This window comes from Bipolaris victoriae, assembly GCF_000527765.1.
Source record: "Bipolaris victoriae FI3 unplaced genomic scaffold scaffold_28, whole genome shotgun sequence".
NCBI classification, from domain to species: Eukaryota; Fungi; Ascomycota; class Dothideomycetes; order Pleosporales; family Pleosporaceae; genus Bipolaris; species Bipolaris victoriae.
This window is the reverse complement of record NW_014575364.1, coordinates 1-21,024: the sequence shown is the minus strand read 5'-3', so window position 1 is coordinate 21,024 and position 21,024 is coordinate 1. Positions and strand designations below refer to the sequence as shown.

The following is a 21,024-nucleotide window of genomic DNA, read 5'->3' as shown; positions in this document are numbered from 1 at the left end:
CGGCCTTGCTCATCTCTGCCTAGCTGTGCCCCTCACTCTCCTAGACAGTGCCGTCATCACACTCCGTCTACTACAAGCAATCACGACAACATCCATTGCCGCTTTGGATGTTAACAAGGGCATTCAAGAACACGACAAGGAAAGCGACCAAGGCGACACACAATCGTCTATTCCACAGCACACCCTGCCCTTCCACATCCACACTTGTATCCCGCGTCAAAGCCGTAACAATGGCCTCGAACAATAACAAGGCAACGCCCAAAATAACTTCTCTCACGGACCTCCCCTCATCAGAGGCAAAATGGATCAAACTGCAAAAAGCCACCTACACCGACGCCCACGGCGCATCCCGCGTGTGGGAAATTGCTAGCCGCAAGACAACCGGGAGCGCAGGCGTCGACGCCGTGGCCATGGGTAACATCATCTACCACCCCAGCAAGCCACCATCGACCATCGTGGTGATCCAGTTCCGTCCACCCGTCGGTGGATTTACCGTCGAGTGGCCTGCCGGCCTCATCGACAAGGATGAGACGCCCGAGGAAGCAGCGGTGCGTGAGCTATACGAGGAGACAGGGTACAAGGGCACCGTTGTCTCTACCTCTCCGGCTGTAGCTGCGGATCCCGGCATGACGAGTGCGAATCTGTGTCTATGCATGGTGGAGATTCATCTGAAGGAAGGGGATCCAGAGCCCGAACAGCATCTGGATGAGGGCGAGGATATCCAGCGTGTTAATATTCCTGTAGCTGAGTTGTACACGCGGCTCGAGGAGTTTGCCAAGGAAGGGTACGTGATTGCGGCGAAATTGTATCACTGGGCGGCAGGCGCACAGTACGCGATTGACCACCCAGAGTTGTTCCAGAAGGCGGGGAAGAAGGCAGCGGGTAGCTTGTAATATGTACGCTGCTGGGTACTTCTGTCAACTGGTCATGCCACTATCAACATGTCTAGAATCAATTCTACATATCAAACAGATGTCGTACTACGAAATACGCTACTCGACATCCAACAACCAGCTGGCCAAGGCCTTCAGAGGTTGCACTTGTATGAAAGCCGACAATAGTTGAACACTATTCACTTGGTCAAATCACTCTCCAGCAAGGTCATCACATGGAAAACGTTTGACAATCTCTTAGGAAAAATACATATCAATGCTCTTCTTTTTCAAAATATAGTCTAGACATTAAGCACAACGGTTTATCCAGCCCATCACATGGTCCCATGTACGTGTATCAACCTTAGCAAGGCTTTTTGTAATCAAGAGCTCTCCACCCATGAGCGACGCCATGTCATAATCTGCTGACGTCGTGCAGCAAACCGTAATTTTTCCAGTCAACCCCCCAGTCATTGTATAGTGATAGCCAAAAAGTGTTATATACACCAATAAAAGTCCGCAAAGCCACAAGCTGTGTGGTGCTTTGCTGATAAACGCCAGAAAATCCAAATGCATGACAAAGTGCAAGACCATGAGGAAAAGGGAATGCTAGAACGCCTGTTGAGCGACTACTGGAGTTGCAGACGGAACAAGAACCGAAACGCTCAAACGAAAATGGGATTGCGCTTATTTGCTAGGCTTCTGCTTGCTGAGCCTGTTTCGCTTCTTGGAGTCAGTCGAATCACTGCGTCCGTGGCTTGCGGCAGGGATGACGGGCTGGCCAAGTGGCGCAGGTGATACGTCGCGCATCAGACTGCTCTGTTGAGGGGCCTGAAGCTCAATGTCATCGCCTGGTGTAGTCTGGACGTAGCTCTGGTACGCAAGAGGACTGCGTCCCTGTCGTTGGTCCATGCTGTTTGAGCGGTTGTATGATGGCTTTGGCGACTCGAGAGGAGACTTCTGTCCAGCGGAGAGAGGTGAGGTGCGCGATTGTCCCAGTTGTTGGGTGTTCTTAGAGTTGTAGACTGAGTCGTCGTCGACTGAGTCAACAGACTCGCTGTACATGCCCTTGCTAGCGCCGGCACCGACTTGGTAAGGTCCAGTGCGAGGCTCCTCGAAGAAGGCACCACCAGCAGGCTTCTGAGTTTGTTGCGTCTTGTGGTATACACGGGCATCTTCGGGATCCATGAAACTCTCGACACGACGGGGGAGGTAGACCGAGTTGTTGGCAGAAGTGTCGTAGGAGGCGAACGAATCCATCGAAGTACGTGGGTGCAGAGGAACGTGAGGGACGTTGGGGTTGCGGGGCATGGTGTTAGGCAGAGTGAGACCAGAGTCGTTGCCTTGCTGGTACCATCCATTGGGCAAGCGCTCTGCAGCAGCAAAGCGTCCATCGATGTTGTCTGAGGGCTGGAGAGGGGCACCGCCGGCGTGGGACTTCTTGGCCTCGGCGGCAGCCTTGAATGTCTCGGGAACGACATTGAGATCATCACCGTTGGCCTCTGCATTCTCAATAGCTTCCTGGGGAGTTGTTTTGGCATCGGCAGTTCCAGCATCAGCACGAGGACCTCCCCATGTACGCTGACCGGCAGTGAAGATACCGTAGACCATGTACATCCAGTTGAAGAAGGGGTTGATGACGAACATGAGGGGGTACAACATGATCTTGTAGCGGCCGAGCTTGGCACCAAAGTACAACATGAGAAGCCAGTTGAGTCCAAGGGAGATGGCGATGAAACCAACAGGCAAGTTCTTGACTGCTTGCGAAGTGGTCATGAGAGAAATGCACAGGATGAAGAAGAGGAGGGCAGTTGTTCGGATGGTATTCTGCATGAAGCGAACGACGAGAAGGATGGGGTAGCGCTTCCAGAGACGGATGTCAGTCAACATGCACACTTCGTTGGTGATGAAACCCAGGAACCAGCGGCGACGTTGCTTGAGCAGCGATTGGTAGGTTTGCACAGCTTCAGTCTTGCAGAAAGCACCGGGGTTCATCTGGATCTGATAGCGTTCCTTGGCGCCGACCATGAACAAGTGGGTGAGCCAACGGTCCTCGCCCAAGTGGCACTTGCCGTAATCGAAGAGGTCGTCACATTGCTCGGCCTTGTCAGCGAAGTAGTACTTTGCCATTTTGCGGAAGGCCGAGAATCGAAGCATAGTAAGAGCACCGGGCAAGCAGGTGACAGCACCGCAACCAGATTCGACCGAACGCTCAAATAGTTGACCGTGAACGTATTCCATGTCCTGGAGAAGAGTGATGAGGGACTGCTTCTCGGTTGTCGATGTAATGACACCAGTCTGAGCCAACATGTTCTTCTTGCTACCAGGCTTGAGCTCCATCTCGTACATGAAGTTCTGAATGCACGTTTTGTCGAGGATACAGTCGGAGTCGATGAAGAGCACGAACAGGTTGTCGTTGCGCTTGAGGTACTCGGTGTAGATCTTGTCAATCAGCTTAAAGGTCCTCTTCTGGCAGTGACGCTTTCCACCGTGAGGGAAACGCGAGATTGTGATACGGCAGCTACGGTAGATGACGTCGATGGACTTTGGGTACGAGTCGAGAGTAAGGGGCACACCGAGCTTCTCGATGGTGTTGAGGTAGAGCTCGTCCTCCTGGTCTCCGTCGAACGAGAGGAAAATGTGCAGGCAAGAAGGTGGATATTCACAGTCGACGAGCGAATCGCAAGTTCGCAGCAGAATCTCAGGAATCTCCTTGTAGCAGGGCATGACAATGACGACCTTGGGAGCCGACGACTCGTCAAGGACCGACTTGATCCTGCGGGAGCGGCCAACCGAGTGGGTGACTAGTTGGTAGACGCAGAACAGCCAAGGAACCGTCAGGAGACCAGCAAAAGACCAAAAGGCAAACCACTGGAGGAAGCTAACCATTTCCTGGGGAAAGTATTTGGTGACCTGCGGGGGGAGCGGCAGGGTGACGACCATGATGGGCAAGAAGATGGCACTGTTGCTGTCAGAAGCAGTTTTTTGTGGGTGGGAGATGTAGCTTACCGGAGAAGGAAGAAGAGGATACCGAAGAAGATGGACAGAATGCGCACGCTCATGGTCTCTGCCTTTTGGAAGACCTTGACGATGCAGTACATGAACGCGGCGACCCAGAGAAACCACTCGAGCAGGGCCATGAGCATGAGAGGGGCGATGATGGAGACATAGACGATCTGGGGCGGTCAGTGAGCAGGGAAACGACAAGTTTGGGGATAAAACAAAACACTTACGTCTTTTGTTGGCCACGGGTCGGTGAAGTCAGGGATACTGTCATCTGCTCGGGCAACGAGGCCCATGAGGTGGTGCGAGGCCATTGTGAATAATTAGGAGGAGTATGGTGGTCGTGGTATCGTTGGGGTAGAAGTAGCGAGTGTTGATGTCTGTCGCGGACAGCTCTGGAGCGAGTGTGAAAGGTGCAGGCGTAGCGGCTGCGCCGTGGAGTTGAGAAGCAACAGCAGCAGCAGCAGCAGTTGAAGTAGTGGTAGTGGTACGAGACTAGAAAATGGTCGTATAGGGCGACAGTGAAGAGTGGGATTGCACAAATGCGGTGCACACGGAGCCTGGTGCTAGCAGTCGATGGCGGCCGTGGCTTGTGGCTTGGGCGGCAAAGGCAGCGGTAGCAGTAGCGCTGGCGGCAGGGCTTTTAATCCAGTGGGGAGGATGGAGGGTGCAGAGCCGTGGTAAACGAGTGTAAAGGTTGGGAACAAAGGCAGCAAACAAAGGCAGGGCTCAGTGCAGGACCATGGACGATGATAAGGCGAGGAGCAACGGCCAGGATGGGAGAGGAAGAAAGCAAGCAGATGCAAAGAGGCGCCTGCAGGTGAAACGGAACAAAAGTCGTCGATGGTCTCGCAGCGGGACTGGCCTGGTTTACAGGCTGGTGGGAGACACAGCGGACGCGCTCGGGCCACACACCATATCCCAGAGGGGGCTAGCGGGGCTGGGCGGCAGTTGGAAGGCGCGATCGGCACAGGGGAGGGCGGCGCCCGCTTAGGCAGGCCTGCCCGCGTCCTTGACTCGAAAACGAACGTCGTGCAGGGGCGGTGGGCGTGTGCGTGTGTCGCTGCCACCACATAAGTACTACCAACTATTGCACGCGCTACTCGTCGTCCATTGCACGTTTATTTTGGGCGCCGGCCCCCTGCCGTCTCTGGTTCCCTGTCTGGGTTTCGCTTGCTGGCTGGTTCCATCCGACGCGGTTGCTGGCCAGCCCCAGGGTTTGGCTCTTGGAACAGCAGCATGCGTGCTACTAGCGAGCATGGCAGTTGGCGCCCTCCTCCATCCACGGCTCACGGCAGAGGTCAGAAGCAGGAAGCAGGGAAAAAAACTCAACGGTCACAATAGCCGCGACAAAAACCCACGTCATGAGGACGATGGCACTGTAACATGACGTCCTGTCACCGCATGCGCATGGCGATTGGAGATTAGGACGCTGCTTCCATGCCGCTACGTGCCTATAGCATTGCCAAGCCCTGGCTAGCCTCGCCCGCCTCTGCCTACAATACTGGGCACTCACTCAGGGGGCTTGCACACCCATATCCACCACACCATACCGCACCACCTCCCCAGACACCCAAACTTGTCAGCCGCCATGCGCCGCTGCCGTTGCTCCCCTCTAGTGTAGCATCATCCAACTCCTAGTCGTCGACTCATGTTTGGCCTGAAACTCCGACGGCAAGGCTGTCTGTCATGTCCATCTATCACACTGCGCGCGGGAATCGCTGTTCGCTCGTACTCTGCCCGTGACAACAAACGCTCCGCTGCTTCCGTCTTCCCCCCCTTTCCTTCGGCTTCTCCTGCGCCGCTATACCGGGGAGCATTGAGCGCTAGGAAAAATACTCTTGCCAAAATACGAGCATGCAGTGGGGATGCTAGAGCGACCCGCTTCAAGAAAAAAAAAGCACAAGGCGGCTGTGGGAATCCCAACACCCTGCCCAATGACAAACACCAGAGCCCCGTGCTGCATCCGTTTGTACCGACACCCGCAGCTGGCCATTTTTAACTTCTCCCCCACTGCCACTGCTGCTCTCGGCGTGGTCCTCGTCATGTCGCATATGGAAACATGGTTGTTGCACCTCGGGAGCCACTTCAGCCACCAGTTACTATTAGGTGTAAATTTCGCCATCCCGTATCCGCTCATGCGTCCGCCGGCGCGCAATCGATAGTGCTGACTCCCGCCTGCACCTGCTCCTGCTCCTGCTCCTGCGCGCGCCGTCTTTGGCCTGCAGACCCGTCGCCATGGGAAAGTAGGTGTCCACGTGCTTGTTCAATGCAAATGCAAACTCAATCGCCCGCCACATGCCACGCTGCTTTTCCCACGCTGCTCAACCCTTGCCATGTTGAACAGCACACCGCCCGCTCGTTGCGGCCTTGGCTCATGATGCTCCCTTCCCCCCCTTGAGTCCAGAATCGCTTCTTGTCGGAGCCTCCTCGTAAGGAAGTACGGCCATTTAGCCGCCCCCCATGTCTCTTCGCAAATCGTCCGCCATAGCGCTGCCGTATTATGTACTACCATGTACTGCTTGACGCCGCCATCTCAGCCTTGCCCTCGTATCCTACTCGTCCTCTCCCTCACCCCTGAACTACATACACCTCTCTTGCCCGCCACCTCCAAGTACTTGCTTAGAGTAGGATGCCTCATTCTATACCATCTGCCCGGCCCAGTGTTCCATCTAAATGTAAATGAAGCCCAGTCGCAAACTAAGCAAGGTACCCTGCCCCCATACTCAGGGGTTTACTTGTTCTGTAGAGATTAACACGCTATTGGTTTTGTTGTTTCAGCTTCCCGTTATTGCTTCTGCCCGTCTGGCAACGCCGCCACCGGGGGCCGCTTCCAACTCTGTACATGTATACCTAACATGGTTCGAAGCTCTCTGAAAAAGGGTCCTCGCCCATGTGCAATATGCGAAAATGGTACCCGATCGTCTTGGTCGGTTTCGCCCTCGCTTGGCAATGCTGCTGCAAAAGCTCTAGTATCCTGTCCTGGGCCACGGCCCTGGAGCAAACACATCCAAACTTGATACATACAACTTACAACATCGGCTACATGCATGTGTGCTTTTTATTGTGTCTGTGTCGTGTCAATCGCGTGCGCCGCCAAAGACACATGGGGCGCTTGATGTGGCAGGCCTGCAACGCCTGACTACATACACCTTGTAGGAGTAAAGCTATATTCGGTAAATCATCGTGGCTGCACAGCTGTGCAATCAACAGCTTTGAAGCTCATGACTTTCAATACTTGAACCAACAGCATGCAATTGTCATCGATTACCGTCGACTTTTGTACTTGTCCATGGGGTGCAATCCAAGCCGACGATCAGTGAAAGGCGGAGCACCACTATTGGCCTGGCACATCTCAAAAAAATGTGCTTAGTCACCCAAACCCTCTCTCAACCGCGGGACACTGGACAGGAATGACGCACGGACAGTCACGACAAGTGAAGCCGCTGCAGGTACAATTTACACTCGCACCAGCGAGGAACCAGACCAGAAGTCCCCCTCCGCCTCGGCATTGCCAGAGTCGCAAACACCCATCCTCTCACGCCAGCTTGTTCAACCAAGCCCAGACAAATGCAGGCAGCAGCTGCGCCCGATATATCCCCCGTCTTCCATGTGCGCGTATCATAACCGATCCGTGCTATCGTCCGCTGCCCCTCCACAGCTGCGGCATCGCCTACTCCACCATGGAGCGGCACAGAAAGCGTACGCTCCCGCATGCTGCTTCAAAGACTGCTGCTAACAATGACCAGGAGAGCTGCGTGAACTCAATATTCGCGCCTGGGATGGCGACCAAGGTAAGTGATTCTTCCACGCTGGCAATTCCCCCCACGCTCCTGCTGACAGTACGACAGATGTCTTTGCCGTCCAAGCCTCGCTCGACTCGTCCATGAAAAAGAATACCGCCTTTATCAAGCGCCTTCGAACCGCCATCAACGCACCTGCCCAAGCCCAGTTCCTCCAAGAAATCCGCGCCTTGTCCCTCCATAAATACCTCTCCGAAATTATTTCCGCTTGCTACGAAGGTCTGTGCAAACTCAAGACTCCAGGAGAAATTGCCGCCGGCGTCGAAATTGTCAGTGCTCTGCACCAGCGTTTTGGCCCTACCGAATTCACGGGATATATTGGCTGGTACATTGGGAGGGGACTTGCGACCCCGGACAAGTCACACCTGAAAACCCTCGCACAGGATGTGCGCGAGCGGGAAGAGAAGGAGCGCCTGGCGCGCCAGCGTGTGCTTCTGCGTGTTGCTACAGAACTCTGGCTTGTGGGTGTCTTGCGAAGCCTGGATGACGTAACCCGGCCTGAAGAAGCGAGCAAAGGCAAAGACAATGGCAAGCTTGTTGAAGGCTCAACAAAGACAAAGTCTCGCGCAGAAAACGCGGACGCTGAGCCTTTCCCGCTCGAAGTCTTGAAGGACATGCTGGGGCACGACCGCGAGCACGTCAACTTGCCTTTGGTTGTCATATTTGTCAAGGCTTTTGCATGGGATATACTCGGCACCAAACCACCTTCTGCAGAGGGCCGCAAGACTGTCAATGACGATGGAACTACAGTGCCTGAAAAGAATGGTGATTTGTCTGGCGCTGAGGAAGAAGATGAAGCCAGCAAAGACCCGCCACTTATCTCTCCGGAACTGCAGCAGCGATTCAAAAATATCCTGACCCGCTACTTCGAAGATGTCAAAGCACACCTCCTTCGCGATCAAAAACACATACTTAGCCAAGGCCGCAAGAATGCCGAAGCATATGTCAAGTCTGGAGAGGTCTTTGAAGATCGCCAGTCCAACTACGAGAAGCAGATGAAGTCGCAAGAAAAGCTCATTGCAAATGCTCAAATCTTGGCTGACGCATTGAACGCAGATATGCCAGACTTGAAGGAAAAGGACGGCTCTGCAAACACGGGTGATGGTTCAATTGGTCTAATCAAGGCTGGGGAGTATCTACGTGGCCAAAGTGACGGAGCTGGTATCTGGGAGGATGAGGAAGAACGCCGCTTCTACGAAAACCTGATTGACTTGAAAGACCGTGTCCCGGGTATTTTGCTCGAAGAAGTTAAGAAGAAGAAGGCTGATGGCGACGAGCAAGTGGGCAAGAAAATCGAGCCCAAGACTGAGAGCCCCGAGAAGGAAGCAGCCGACAACGTTGCTGATAGTAAAGTGGCCGACGGGGATGATCAGTCTACTGCCATTGCCAACAAATCTGTTGGCGCACAGGTCGATGCTCTTTTGGCACGCCTACCAGAACTTGCAACCAAGGATGCAGTAGACCAGACCGCAATGGACTTTTGCTTCTTGAATTCCAAAGCTTCACGGAATCGCCTCATCAAGGCTGTTCAGGAAATTCCAAAAGGACGGTCCGACCTGCTGCCTCTTTATTCTAGACTGATTGCAACACTCGGCAAGTACATGTCTGATGTCCCGCAAGGGCTGGTGTCCTACTTGGATGAGGAGTTCAGAAGTCTGCAGCGACGCAAATCCAAAGACTTTCTCGGACAAGTGCGTACACAGAATGTTCGCTACCTCGCCGAGTTGACCAAGTTCGGTGTCGTTCCGGAGCACGTCATTTTCCATTGTCTCAAGGTCAGTCTGGACGACTTTTCACGCATGAACATTGAGATTATTTGCAATCTGTTGGAGAACTGTGGTCGATATCTACTCCGCAACCCGGAAACATCTCCTCGCATGGCTTCTTTCCTGGAAACTCTCCAGCGTAAGAAAGCGGCCCAGGTCATCGGCCAGCAGGAGCGTATGCTGATCGAAAACGCCGTCTACTACGTGAACCCTCCACAACGTGCTGCAATTGAACAAAAGGAACGCACTCCAATAGAGCTTTTCCTACGTAAGATCATGTACCAGGATTTGACCCGTCGCTCGCTCGACAAAACTATCAAGCAGATTCGCAAGATGCACTGGGAGGAAGAAGACGTGGTCAATCTCCTTCACAAGGTGTTTGCAAAGCCAGGAAAGATCAAGTACAGCAACATTCATCTTCTCGCCGTGATGCTGGGAACCATTCATCGGTTCCATCAAGACTTTGCCATTTCTGTCGTCGATGACCTGCTCGAATCCATCACCTTTGGATTGGAGTTGAACGATTTCAAGTTCAATCAGCGGCGGATCTCGGAAGTCAAGTATCTTGGAGAGCTGTACATCTATCGGCTTGTTGATTCGCCTCTTATATTTGACACGCTCTACAAACTCTTGAACTACGGCTGGGAGGGCGGGTATATACGACCTGGAGTCTACAATCCTCTGGATCTCCCAGACGACTACTTCCGCATCCGCTTGGTCTGTAACCTCCTGGAAACGTGTGGCATGTACTACGACAAAGGTGCTGCAAAGAAGAAGCTCGATTTCTTTCTTACCTTTTTGCAGTATTACGTTTGCATGAAGGAGGCCCTGCCTATGGATGTAGAGTTCATTGTTCAGGATGCATACAATCTTGTTCGCCCACAGTGGAAGATGATCACCGACCCAGAAGAAGCTTCACATGCTTTTGCCGAAGCTGTCAAGCAAAACTACCAGACAACAGCAACCGATAAGCCTGTGGAGCCCGATGATGATGATGTTTCCGCGTCTGAGGACGAGTTAGATGGCCCAGACGACGAGGATGTTGAGATGCCAGAAGGGGAAGGCGATAAGTCATCAGGTGAGGAAGAAGACGAGTCAGAAGATGATGAACCTGTCAAGCAAGCTTCGTCCGACGAGGAAGAGGAGCGCATCGTCGTGACACGCCAGGAAGATGAACGCGACCCAGAGGCTGATGCCGAGTTCGACCGTGAGCTTGCTAAGCTCATGTCTGAGAGCGCAGAGTCGCGCAAGCATGATCGGAAGCCTGTATTTGATGTGCCGTTGCCCATGCGGCGCGCCCGAGAGGCTCCAGTAAATGCCGAAGACAGTGGAGGCGAAGCACCGGCTCCAGTTGCTCCACCTTCATCGCAGACTATGAAGTTCTCGCTGCTTAGCAAACGTGGCAATCGCACGCAAACCCGATCTATTGACCTACCTTCAGACTCAACTTTTGCTGTCGCGATGCGCAACAAGCAACAAGCCGATACAGAGGAACGTCAGCGCATCAAGAGCCTTGTTTTGAACTACAACGAAGCTCGCGAGGATGCCGACGACACAACTGGTGATTCACCATTTCTTTACACCCTTCAGCCTAACACCAATGGGAAACATACTAAATTATCTCAAGGTCTGGACAAGACTCCGAATCCATATGCGCAGCCCCGCCTTGACAAGGCCGGTACGAATCGCAGCAACCAGCGCGCAAGAAAGTTACAACTGTCAGATGTCAACTGGTATGATTCCTGTTCTTCCCCTCGAGAAAGTCGCCTTGGGTCTCGCACAATGTCTACCTTCGCACATACTCCGCCACCGGCGTTGGCATCAAAGCGTTGAGGCGTCGTGCTAGTCCAGGCTTCTTACAAATCTCATTTAACTTGCAGTCTACATGAATCCGACTGATTATTTAGGACATGATTATTTGGTCTGTGATGCTACGGCTAGCATCTAATACGAACATCACCAAAACGTGGATGCTTGTCACTGCTACTGCAGAAAGCATACTACTTCGGATGGCAGACATTACCGGTTGATCAGCTCCATGACGATGTTGCGACTGCATTCGACAAACTAAGCAACGGCTTCCATCACAAGACGAACAATGGACAGCGCTCACAACAGAGCGTTGGTCAAGCAGATGGGAACGCCGTGGTCTTTGTGCGCGTAAAGTTGTGGCAGGAGACGAAGACCTTGATGAAGAGCAATGGTGATGAAGTAGTGTCTCTCTACGCGTCGCCTGCCCACCTGGCCCGTTCACGACATGCGACAATATACTTGGCGACATGTATCCGGCTGTGGAACGGTCACGACGGTGTCGCAGCTGGCAATACCCATCAGTCTTAATAGTCTAATACTCTTGCTTGGACAATCTAAAATTGTTATCTTTTCCATCTTCGCAAGCCCTTGATCATACTTAGAGAAGATTTTGTGCCATCTGAGAAGTGCCGAGAGCAGTTTCTATGCATGCTTCCTAGGCTTGAACGCGATGCGCAGCAGACGGCACAGATCCTGAATACATAGGTGTAGATAACACGCTGCGAGTGACGATATCCAAGCCCTTGGCCCTGCCGCGTTTGTGCGGCGTGTTGGACTAGCGCATCCAAAGTACCTAGTGGGACCATGTACGTCATTAAATATGAGAAAGACAACAAAACAGCGCGTCGCCCCATGTCGTGGTTCTTAAATTCCATCCTTGTAGATAGCTGCAATTGGCCCCATAATTGCACGGAAACCTTCTCCGGTGACAGCTCCGATGTTTTTCTCTGCTTTCTTGTTGGCTGCTCCAGCCTCGGCTTTGACATTACCCTCGTTTCTACAGACTCAAGGCCAATCACAGTCACCACTTAGGCCACTTGAGCATTCGCAAAACTACAAGTTCGACCCGCTGCTGCATCTTCCTGGCATATCACCCTACTTCGATGCTATAGGTTAGTGCCTTGTGTTGCGAAACTGACTGTGGAACAATTTACTCATTCTGCAAGCAGGTTTCGGTCTCGAGCACACACCACCGGTAGGCTGCCATGTCACAGCAGCAAGCTACATTATTCGCCATGGAGCTATCTATTCGAATGATGACGAGTACGAAGAGTATATCAGTCCTTTCCTTTGGAAACTGGAGAAGCACAGGCAGGGGTGGTCAGGACCGCTGGCTTTTATGAGCAAATGGCAATCACCAATCTTGGAGGACAAATTGGAAGATTTGACCCCATCAGGAGCGGTAGACGCAAAGCATGTTGGAAAACATCTATTGCAGCGGTATCCACATCTCGTCCCAGAAACAAGGAGAATATTGGCGGACAAGAAGAGTAGGACGTTTGACACTGCCGAAAACTTCATCAAGGCTTTCCCTCAAGAGAATGACATTGAGATTGTGCGCATCACGGAGAACAAGAATGGCTCTATGGAGTACCTCATTCCACACAAGTCCTGCAAGAACTTTTCCAAGAAGCCGGGCAAAAAGGAGCAGGAAAAGGTTATTGAGCTGTACGGCAAGAGCGTTGCGAAGAGGCTTTCGCCGTACGTACCCTTCAAGCTGGAGCCCAAGGACATTGTAGGCTTTCAAATGCTTTGCGGCTACGAATCTGCCATCAAAGGCGAGCGCAGCCCCATTTGTGAGCAATTCACAGACTCGGAATGGATGGCGTACGAGTATGCCTGGGACCTGAAGTATGCTCACATGGTTGGCCCTCTCAATCCACTGTCGCCTTACCTCGGTTTTCCCTGGCTGCAAGCGCAATCCGAACTCTTTGCACATATTGAGAAACACGGCACGCCTGGTGACGGCTGGCCCGATAAGCAACGTTTCTTTCTCGGTTTTACCCACCGTGAAGTACCCCCTTTTATTGCAACAGCCTTGGGACTTTTCAACAGCTCATCCAATGCGGCTGAACAGTTTCCTACTGATCACATTAATTGGACGCGTGCATGGAAAATGAGCGATTTGATTCCCTTCCTTGGGCACGTGGGCATGGAGAAGATGACATGCGATAGAGGAGCTGAACACGGTGACGGTCCCGGTATCTACGTCAGGTTCATTGCCAACACGGCCCCACGCCCAATTCCTGCATGCCAGGACGGACCTGGTGCAAGCTGTGAGTTTGAACAGTTCCGCAAACTTATTGGTGAGGGAGCAAAGGCACACGAGGACTTTCACAAAGTGTGTGATAAGAAGAAGTGCAAGGATGCTGAATGTGTTGATGCGGAATATTGAGGCAGTACATATTCAGAATATCATCTGACCTTTTTTGTACGCAAATTACATGAAATAGTCATGTTTCAGTCTTATTCTGATTTTTGTTATCATATTCTTGCCTTGATAATTCCTGACATCTCCCGGAGCTTAAGCAGGTACAAGATTCGGAGATCCGTTTTCTAGTAATCCAATTTTATATTGTAAATTATCAATGCGCCTGTATGTACCGTATTCGAGCCTGATGTTAAAATTTCTCAAAAGCAAGATGACGCCACGTAGCGCATTGAATCAAATACACTGCCATATCTATGTTCCTAAATCAATATTTACTCTGACAGCGGAGTCATTTGTTTGATAACTGATTCCGGCAGGTTAGCGTGTGGTCTACTATTCTTTTTTGAGATAGACCAAAAAATGATATGCCATACGCTTAACAGATACAAAAACAAGAGTCTATTCCAGAAGAATGGCATAATATCTAGCACCTTCAACGAATGAAACCATGAGAGTTAAGCAATTGGTTACAAGGAAGGGGGGCGTTAGAGGACATGGTGGGGTCGCCACTAAGTTAGTACACGACTTCCCATGCGAAGCACTCTCGTTCCTCAATGCGCGATTCTCACCATCATCACGACCAGCCGCTCTGAATCCATCAAGTCTGAAGATAAATTAATAAACTGCTTCTATTGAATCTACGCGATATTGAAGAGCTACATCATCGCTACAAACACTGGGAGAAAGAGGGTTGAATATTCTAGAGAGCCTTGATGGCACAAACGCCACCTTTCCTCGCCTTGCCAGGGGAAATCAGAAACCAAATTGTATCCTATGCCTTCCATCGCGCGCCGGGCAGTATACCAGCCTCGAGCCTCTCCAAAAGTGCCGTGGCACTCGCATGGACCTGTCGCCAGCTATACGCCGAGTACGCCTCTCTCGCGCGCTCACACAGCGCCATTTACCCACTCAAATGGTTGAGCGCCCAGCACCTAGCAGAAAAAACACAAACCCTGCTCACGACTACTTGCGCAGCGCAAATCACCAAGCTGCAAATTCTCCTACCAGCATGCCTCGGAGAACTGTATGTCTGCGATTTGTCGGCAACATCGCGTCGACGCGTAAAAGGGTTCCACTTTGCTGCCGCGGGACTACCAAACCTAGAAGAGCTGTATTTCCGGTTTCAGAGCCCAGATTCTCCTGGGAACGGCGATGGTAGGGGTAGCGGTGGCGCGGGCAGAGAACTTGTAGTACACATGCTGTGGCGTTTGTTGTGGGAAAAAGACTTGTCGCGTCTCAACAAAATCTGTATCGTGCACGATGGAGCGCAGCCTTTTCTTTCACTGACGCTACTGCATGGCATGCTGGTCACCTTCAAGCCGTTATATGTGTCGCGCAGATGGCATGTCAAGTCGGATTTTGAACATGGACGGTTGGTGTTTGTAGAGAAGTCGGGGAGTAAGACAAAGAGGAGGATCGCGGTGCTTGTGGGATATAGCTTTCGTGAAGCGGAGGAGTATGTAAGCGTGTGTGAAGATATTATAGAGGTATGTTATTTCTTTTCCATCATCTCCCAGGTAAGCGTTCAAGCAGGAAAGGCTGCGAGTCTGGCTGCAGCACCGCGAATCGACGGTCAATTTTCCTCTTCACTTATGTTGACTTCGGAGTCACAGGACAAGCATGCTGACATTGTCATTGCCCGGCGGAGAGACTGCAAATACGTGGCTCCTTTAGAAGAGGTGACAGATGCCCAGTTGAGACAGGAAGTTGATAATCTGCACACTTTATTTCCAGTATCTGCGACTGAAGAACCTTTGTTGCAGCCACATCTTGAAAGAATACGTGCTAGGTGCCATCTGAGTAGATAGAGACTAGAGAGAAGCTACATGTCCTCAATTGTTGTCTGCACGATCAAAGATAGTCTCCGAAATAGTCAAAGAATGGCGAATTACAAAGATACCTATCACTGTGATCACTTTGCTCAGAGCGTGGGCATGCTCAATCGGATTTTACCAAGATTCCCATCGATGACACACTGACCTTGAAAACTTCTGCCATGCTCCCAAATCGGCAAAAGTCATATGACAACCGGATTTGCCAGTCGTCACAGAGGACCCGAGTAGCCATGTCGATCCTACAAAATCCTCTTCATTTCCACGCGTCACCATCAAGCCATCTCCACGCGTACATGAGCCGCCACACGACGGCAGCAAGCGCTCCACAGCTCTCCTCGGAGTGCCCCACGGCCGGTTAAATTACATGTCCGTTTGGCACGTGGCAACGTAAGATGGGAAATGAAGATGAAGTCCAGCTCTCAGGATGCGATGAACGCGGTGTCGGCGACTCTGATGAGTCCACAAACCTCGTATTCAGTGGGTTGGTGTTGATCCCATCCCACGGGGCATCTGCCGAGGTCAGAGTCTGGGTCTTTCAAATCAGACCAGAGTCCAAGGACTGAGCGAAGAGGAGCGCTAGCGGACGGGAACGAAGGGTCGGGACGGAATGGCACGGATCGACATGGTCGATGTGGACGAAATGGTGTAGAGAAACCAAGTGGCAAGTGTTGAAGGATGCCTCCCCCGCGCCACACGGCGGCCAGTAAGAATGCCTATGACGACCCGTCTCATGATTCCAGGGGCTCAATAGCCCAGAACCGTCCCGTCATACTGTCCGTGGAGTTCGCACTGTGGCTTCCTTTCTTGGCAGTGGAGACAACCATTGTCCATGAAGAGTTACCTTGTACCCTGGTTTTCATCAGCAGCCACTAGCCAGGGTCTCGACAGATGTTGTTCGGCGAACTCGGGCAATTTCCTTTCTGTTTCATGTCAGGTGTTCAGTCGCGTGGTGATGTTGTGGACGAGGCTCCGCCGTAAAGACTAGTTCAAAATGTCCATCTAGAGTCATCCAGACCTATCAATCGGTCTAGCTCTCGCTTGACCATGTTGTGGGACGGGCCGATGGCGTTTGGGCATCTCTTGGATCCTACTGAGCTCAGGTCCTACACTGCATGTACCTACACCGTTACTGACACATTCGCTCAGGATTGGATCCGTGCCGTAGCGGGCTTCGGTGGAGTCGAAGGCTGTTTTCCTGATCGTCTCTGTAAATGGATCAACAGTCTCTAGTTTTCTTTTTTCTCATGCATGCTTGTATCGATTGTCAGCCGGTAAAGACTTTGCGATCATTCTGCTTCTAATCAAGAGGCGGACAAAAGGCGGACACGAGAAAGACAAAGCATCGCAGGGCAAGGCAAGGCAGATCGCACTAGCTGCGAATGTACTTTCCGTGCTGTAGCCTCGGAACTGCTAGATACCAAGAGACCGAAGAACTATTGAATAGATCCAATCGTTTGGTACTGTCAGTGTTGATGGGGTTGGACGTTGCGGGAAGGATGCCAAGTCGAACGACTGGGGAATCAGCTCGATAAGAGGAAAAGTTAGCGAGCATTCAATATAATTGACATGCACTCCGGTAGTGTTTGGCCCCGAAACGCGGCACATGGTGGTCGGAGGAGCGGATAGTTGAGCCGGATTCGCTCGAGTACAGTCGACTACTACCAGGCACGTGGATGTTGGTCCCAGCAGTCTGGTAAGCTCTCGACTACATACAGGCCTCGGTGCTCTCTTCCCCTCTAATGGGTGCATGTGGGGGCAGTGCGCATGCTGTGCCGCCATGCCGTACAGAGCTCACCGTTCCTGCATGGAGGCAGCAACAGCTGCGCGTGTGCATGACACGACAATGCGGGCTTACAGTACCTGCGGCAGACAAGTCCAGTACTACTACGTACGTACTACTATCTATCGATAAGCAGCACACGCCACCACATGACATCTTGTGCAACCCCAACCACGCAGCCAGGCGCTATGGCGCCAGCACGGCAGAGCTGAGATATGGCGAGGCCGAGGATTTGGCCAACATGTTGCAGACCCCTAGTAGTAGTACGCTCGCGCCAGTGTCGATCGCTAAAGATAGGTAACGTACGGCACTACTTACCCTTGCCCTAACTTTCCTCATTCGAGCGGCTTGGCCGAGCATAAGCGTTACTCACCTACGACCCGTGCACCATCCTTTCAGGCGCCATGGCGTCAGAGTCGTTAGGTCATAGGCTACATTCAGGGCCCGCGTACAAGGTTCGTCCAGAGCGTAAGCAATGGAACGGACCGTCATTGTCTAGTATCTGATAAAGGGTGTTTATCGGCGTAAGGCTGGATAGGTGCAAAGCTTTGAAGATCGGTATGACGTTGATGCTGATCCTTTCGAGCTCCCCATTCTCGTCCCAACACATGAGAGGCCCGTTGGGAAATAATAGATTTTGTCAAGCAGGAGCTCCTCAAGGCGAGCAAATAGTGCGGTTGAAAAGGCTGAGAGTATGCTGAAGTTTCGAGATTAGGCAGCATAGGCCTCCCATTTTCACATTGCAAGGCCAACACAGCCCACTCCTTACAAAAGCTGCTTGCCTTGATGACAGAGAATCTGCTTGGATTCGCTTCGTATTTGCTAGCCCCGAGGCGACAGATGTGGCGCCATTACGGTGACAAGCCCTGATCCTCAAAACTGAGCTTTTTTAGACCTCGGAAAACCCAATAATGGCGTGGGTGTACGGACAGTCGACAAAGGCTGATGCTTACTACTTCAATCAGTATTCGTCTAATAGAAAACAGAAGATACAACACCGGCATTGGTCTAAAGAATACTGCGATCAGCATCGATCTAATCCCTTGACATGACCAGCATTTCAAGTCCATGACTGCGCGTGGCCAACCAATGAGGTGCTCTTCTATTTAGCCATTTGAACCGCACTGGCAGCAATAATAGGCGATTACGATGTGGGGCGCTGAAAGTCGGGTCATCTCGGTTACGCGACCTGGGTGCAAACACTACGCAAGATAGGGATAGTAGCAGATAGCACTAGCAACTGCAACACCATCGATGGATGCTATCACATGATTTCTTCGCATTAGCGCGCTGAAGGAACACTCAACGGACATGATGAAGAGATGGCTCAGAGGCTCGGCGGACCATGTTCAGTACTCGATGACTTGATTGGAAACATTGACAGCAGTAATGTAAATTTGCTTGCGTTGTTGGACTCCATCGTCCAGCCTTATACATGGAAATCTCGTACATTTTCGACTACCTTGTTGTATTTTACATATCGTAAAGCCTAAGATGGATAGGAGATAGTCCAAGCGAAATGGTTTGAGTGTAGTGTCTTTCTGAACGAGCAGGGTACTGGTTGATAGTGCGAATAGTTCTAAATATACGTATAGAATGTGTCGAGGCAAAAACGGTATACTGCAGTTTCCAGGGTCCTTGACGCTGACCAGTGGCTTGAACGCTACGTCGTAGCATCGTTACGTGACTGCCGTTGCTATTTTCAAAGATGAGAGTATGGTGACTTTTCACACACCATGCCACCTCCCAGCCCAGATTGAAGGATCGTATTGAATTGTCCTGATAGAACGGTGGTTAATTCGGGAATCGTAGGCTCAAACATCCAATTTGGCATGGAATAGGGCAACCAGTCTTGCGATGACAGCTGACTACCGGAATAGCAACCAATGTTGTTGTAATAAGATGTCGGCTCCGCCAACGTCTGCTGATGTAATAGCGAATAGCCAGAATCTGGCCACGATGCTGATGGCGTAAAATGTGACGTACTTGCGTCGTCTCGCATAGCCAAAATTTGTGATGGTGTTGTGTCACTGAGATACGAGCCGAATCCGTGCTCAATCGACGCCGATATCTCTTCGTACCATGTCTGCGGGCATGAAACGTGGTCTGCGGAGTGAATCATAGTTGTAGGCTCGTGGAATACCATAGGTTGAGGCGTGGGCGGCGAGAGGCCACCTAGACTCGGAATGTTGCTCGTCCACATTGTCTGATCCGAGCCACCCATGATTTGTTCGGAAAGTGCCATGGACAACTGACTCTCTTCAACCATATATGGTATTTCCATCAGTAGGGGAGCAGGTTCGGCATGTACAGGGAGTGATAGAGTTTGTTCATCCGTTTCTAGGGCACTTTGGGAATTGCATGACATGTGTCGCACATGTCGACTGTCGCCCAAAGGTGGCAAGTGTTGAGGCGAATCTGGCATATCAACGAGTGAGAGAGCACCCAGAGAGTGACTCTTTACTAGTGAATGTGATTTTTTCCGATTGTTTGATCGATGCATGTTTACAGAGGTGCGGCGAGTCGATCGGGGTTCACAGGTGATGCCTTTGGTGATGCAGCGCGAACATGAAGGTACCTTGGGAGTGAGCTTTGCGAGAAACCATGTCCTTCCAGGAAACACATACTGCCTTGTTACACTTTGTCTTAGCTTTGGCACACGTCACGCAAGCAATCGCTCTTCTAGAGGGTAATCTAGCGTATGGATTTCGTAGCTGCGGCTCCGATGTCATGTTGTACGAGGGGTCGTGAACAATCTCGGAATGCTCGGGACTCATAGTTCTGGATCGATGTGATAGTAGAGGTAAAAGTGCACGACTGATTGATTGTGTGCCGAAGAAATAAGAGTCGTTTTATGCAGGAGGCGAGAGACGCAATAGAGGCACCAGGATAGGCTAGAAAACGGGATTCATCCTCGCCAGCAGCCAGGAACCGAGTCAATGATATACTAGTCCAAACGGAACGGAGTAAGGCCTAGAAATCCCAAAAGGCTGCATGCAGTAGCTGACTAGCGAAGGTTCGGCACGAAGCGAGCCAAACTAATCATAGAACTAGTGTACATGCCTTTTGTTAGGAGTGAAACAGTGTGGAGGGTCCATTCTGGTGCCGATGAGGCGTTTTCCGCACTAGTGGAATCGAGGCTGAGCCCGAAAATGTAGACATTCCCTCATGAGACCTTGTCCCTGATTACGGTTAGATACAACGCCACAACGGACGTACTTTGAGCAAGGGGGTATAGTAGGCTATATTTTAGTAAGTTGGCGCTGGCATAAGCTTGTGTGTATGCTAAGAGAATTTGCAATTCTCAATTCTAACAAGTTTCGAAATAGCAGTCCGTACCCATTCTAGCTATAATATAGGCGCATTTATATCAACACTAGTTATTAGATAATATTATATCTATTATAAAGAATAATTAGCTATAGTATTTCTAATTAAGGTATATAAGAAAAGGGTTTAGAGATTAATCAGAATTAGTAAGTAAACTAGTGACTCTGTGTTACACGGGGTTGGGATCTATACTTCTCTGTCCTGGTCCGCACTAAGGCAGGCGAGTATTACGCTAGTGTTCCGTGAGAGTTTGTCTGGCGATGCAGTGGAGTGGTGTGCTTGAATAGAAGGTAACGAAAGGTTTGACAACTACTAATCTATATTGAATTTACTAACGAGTAACAATCTTGTTAAGTAAAGTAACTAGTAAGAAAGTACAATTTGAGTTGACC

The 21,024-nt window shown here is 51.3% G+C and overlaps 8 protein-coding genes across 8 annotated transcripts; 5 read left to right on the top strand and 3 right to left on the bottom strand.

Moving 5' to 3' along the window:
- Window positions 1-230: 230 nt before the first annotated feature.
- COCVIDRAFT_14627 (hypothetical protein) lies at window positions 231-893 on the top strand (the record flags this gene model as incomplete). The annotated part of the gene is made up of 1 exon (XM_014702661.1): window positions 231-893. The coding sequence occupies one exon, from the start codon at window positions 231-233 to the stop codon at window positions 891-893; it is 663 nt and encodes a 220-aa protein (XP_014558147.1).
- A 666-nt stretch (window positions 894-1,559) lies between these two features.
- COCVIDRAFT_95233 (glycosyltransferase family 2 protein) lies at window positions 1,560-4,189 on the bottom strand (the record flags this gene model as incomplete). The annotated part of the gene is made up of 3 exons (XM_014702699.1): window positions 1,560-3,876; window positions 3,918-4,048; window positions 4,106-4,189. 3 exons carry the CDS (start codon window positions 4,187-4,189, stop codon window positions 1,560-1,562), a joined length of 2,532 nt encoding a protein of 843 aa, XP_014558185.1.
- A 1,337-nt stretch (window positions 4,190-5,526) lies between these two features.
- On the top strand, window positions 5,527-5,877 carry COCVIDRAFT_95015 (hypothetical protein; the record flags this gene model as incomplete). The annotated part of the gene is made up of 1 exon (XM_014702698.1): window positions 5,527-5,877. The coding sequence occupies one exon, from the start codon at window positions 5,527-5,529 to the stop codon at window positions 5,875-5,877; it is 351 nt and encodes a 116-aa protein (XP_014558184.1).
- Window positions 5,878-7,558: 1,681 nt separating this feature from the next.
- On the top strand, window positions 7,559-11,277 carry COCVIDRAFT_95033 (hypothetical protein; the record flags this gene model as incomplete). Its single annotated transcript, XM_014702697.1, has 3 exons — window positions 7,559-7,577; window positions 7,625-7,669; window positions 7,727-11,277. The coding sequence occupies 3 exons, from the start codon at window positions 7,559-7,561 to the stop codon at window positions 11,275-11,277; spliced, it is 3,615 nt and encodes a 1,204-aa protein (XP_014558183.1).
- A 916-nt stretch (window positions 11,278-12,193) lies between these two features.
- On the top strand, window positions 12,194-13,651 carry COCVIDRAFT_95045 (hypothetical protein; the record flags this gene model as incomplete). Its single annotated transcript, XM_014702696.1, has 2 exons — window positions 12,194-12,368; window positions 12,423-13,651. The coding sequence occupies 2 exons, from the start codon at window positions 12,194-12,196 to the stop codon at window positions 13,649-13,651; spliced, it is 1,404 nt and encodes a 467-aa protein (XP_014558182.1).
- Window positions 13,652-14,400: 749 nt separating this feature from the next.
- Window positions 14,401-15,495, top strand: COCVIDRAFT_95166 (hypothetical protein; the record flags this gene model as incomplete). The annotated part of the gene is made up of 2 exons (XM_014702695.1): window positions 14,401-15,174; window positions 15,301-15,495. 2 exons carry the CDS (start codon window positions 14,401-14,403, stop codon window positions 15,493-15,495), a joined length of 969 nt encoding a protein of 322 aa, XP_014558181.1.
- A 446-nt stretch (window positions 15,496-15,941) lies between these two features.
- COCVIDRAFT_95219 (hypothetical protein) lies at window positions 15,942-16,172 on the bottom strand (the record flags this gene model as incomplete). The annotated part of the gene is made up of 1 exon (XM_014702694.1): window positions 15,942-16,172. A coding segment is annotated over one exon (231 nt), but the record flags the coding sequence as incomplete, so codon positions are not given.
- A 2,832-nt stretch (window positions 16,173-19,004) lies between these two features.
- On the bottom strand, window positions 19,005-19,526 carry COCVIDRAFT_25246 (hypothetical protein; the record flags this gene model as incomplete). The annotated part of the gene is made up of 1 exon (XM_014702675.1): window positions 19,005-19,526. One exon carries the CDS (start codon window positions 19,524-19,526, stop codon window positions 19,005-19,007), a length of 522 nt encoding a protein of 173 aa, XP_014558161.1.
- Window positions 19,527-21,024: the final 1,498 nt, after the last annotated feature.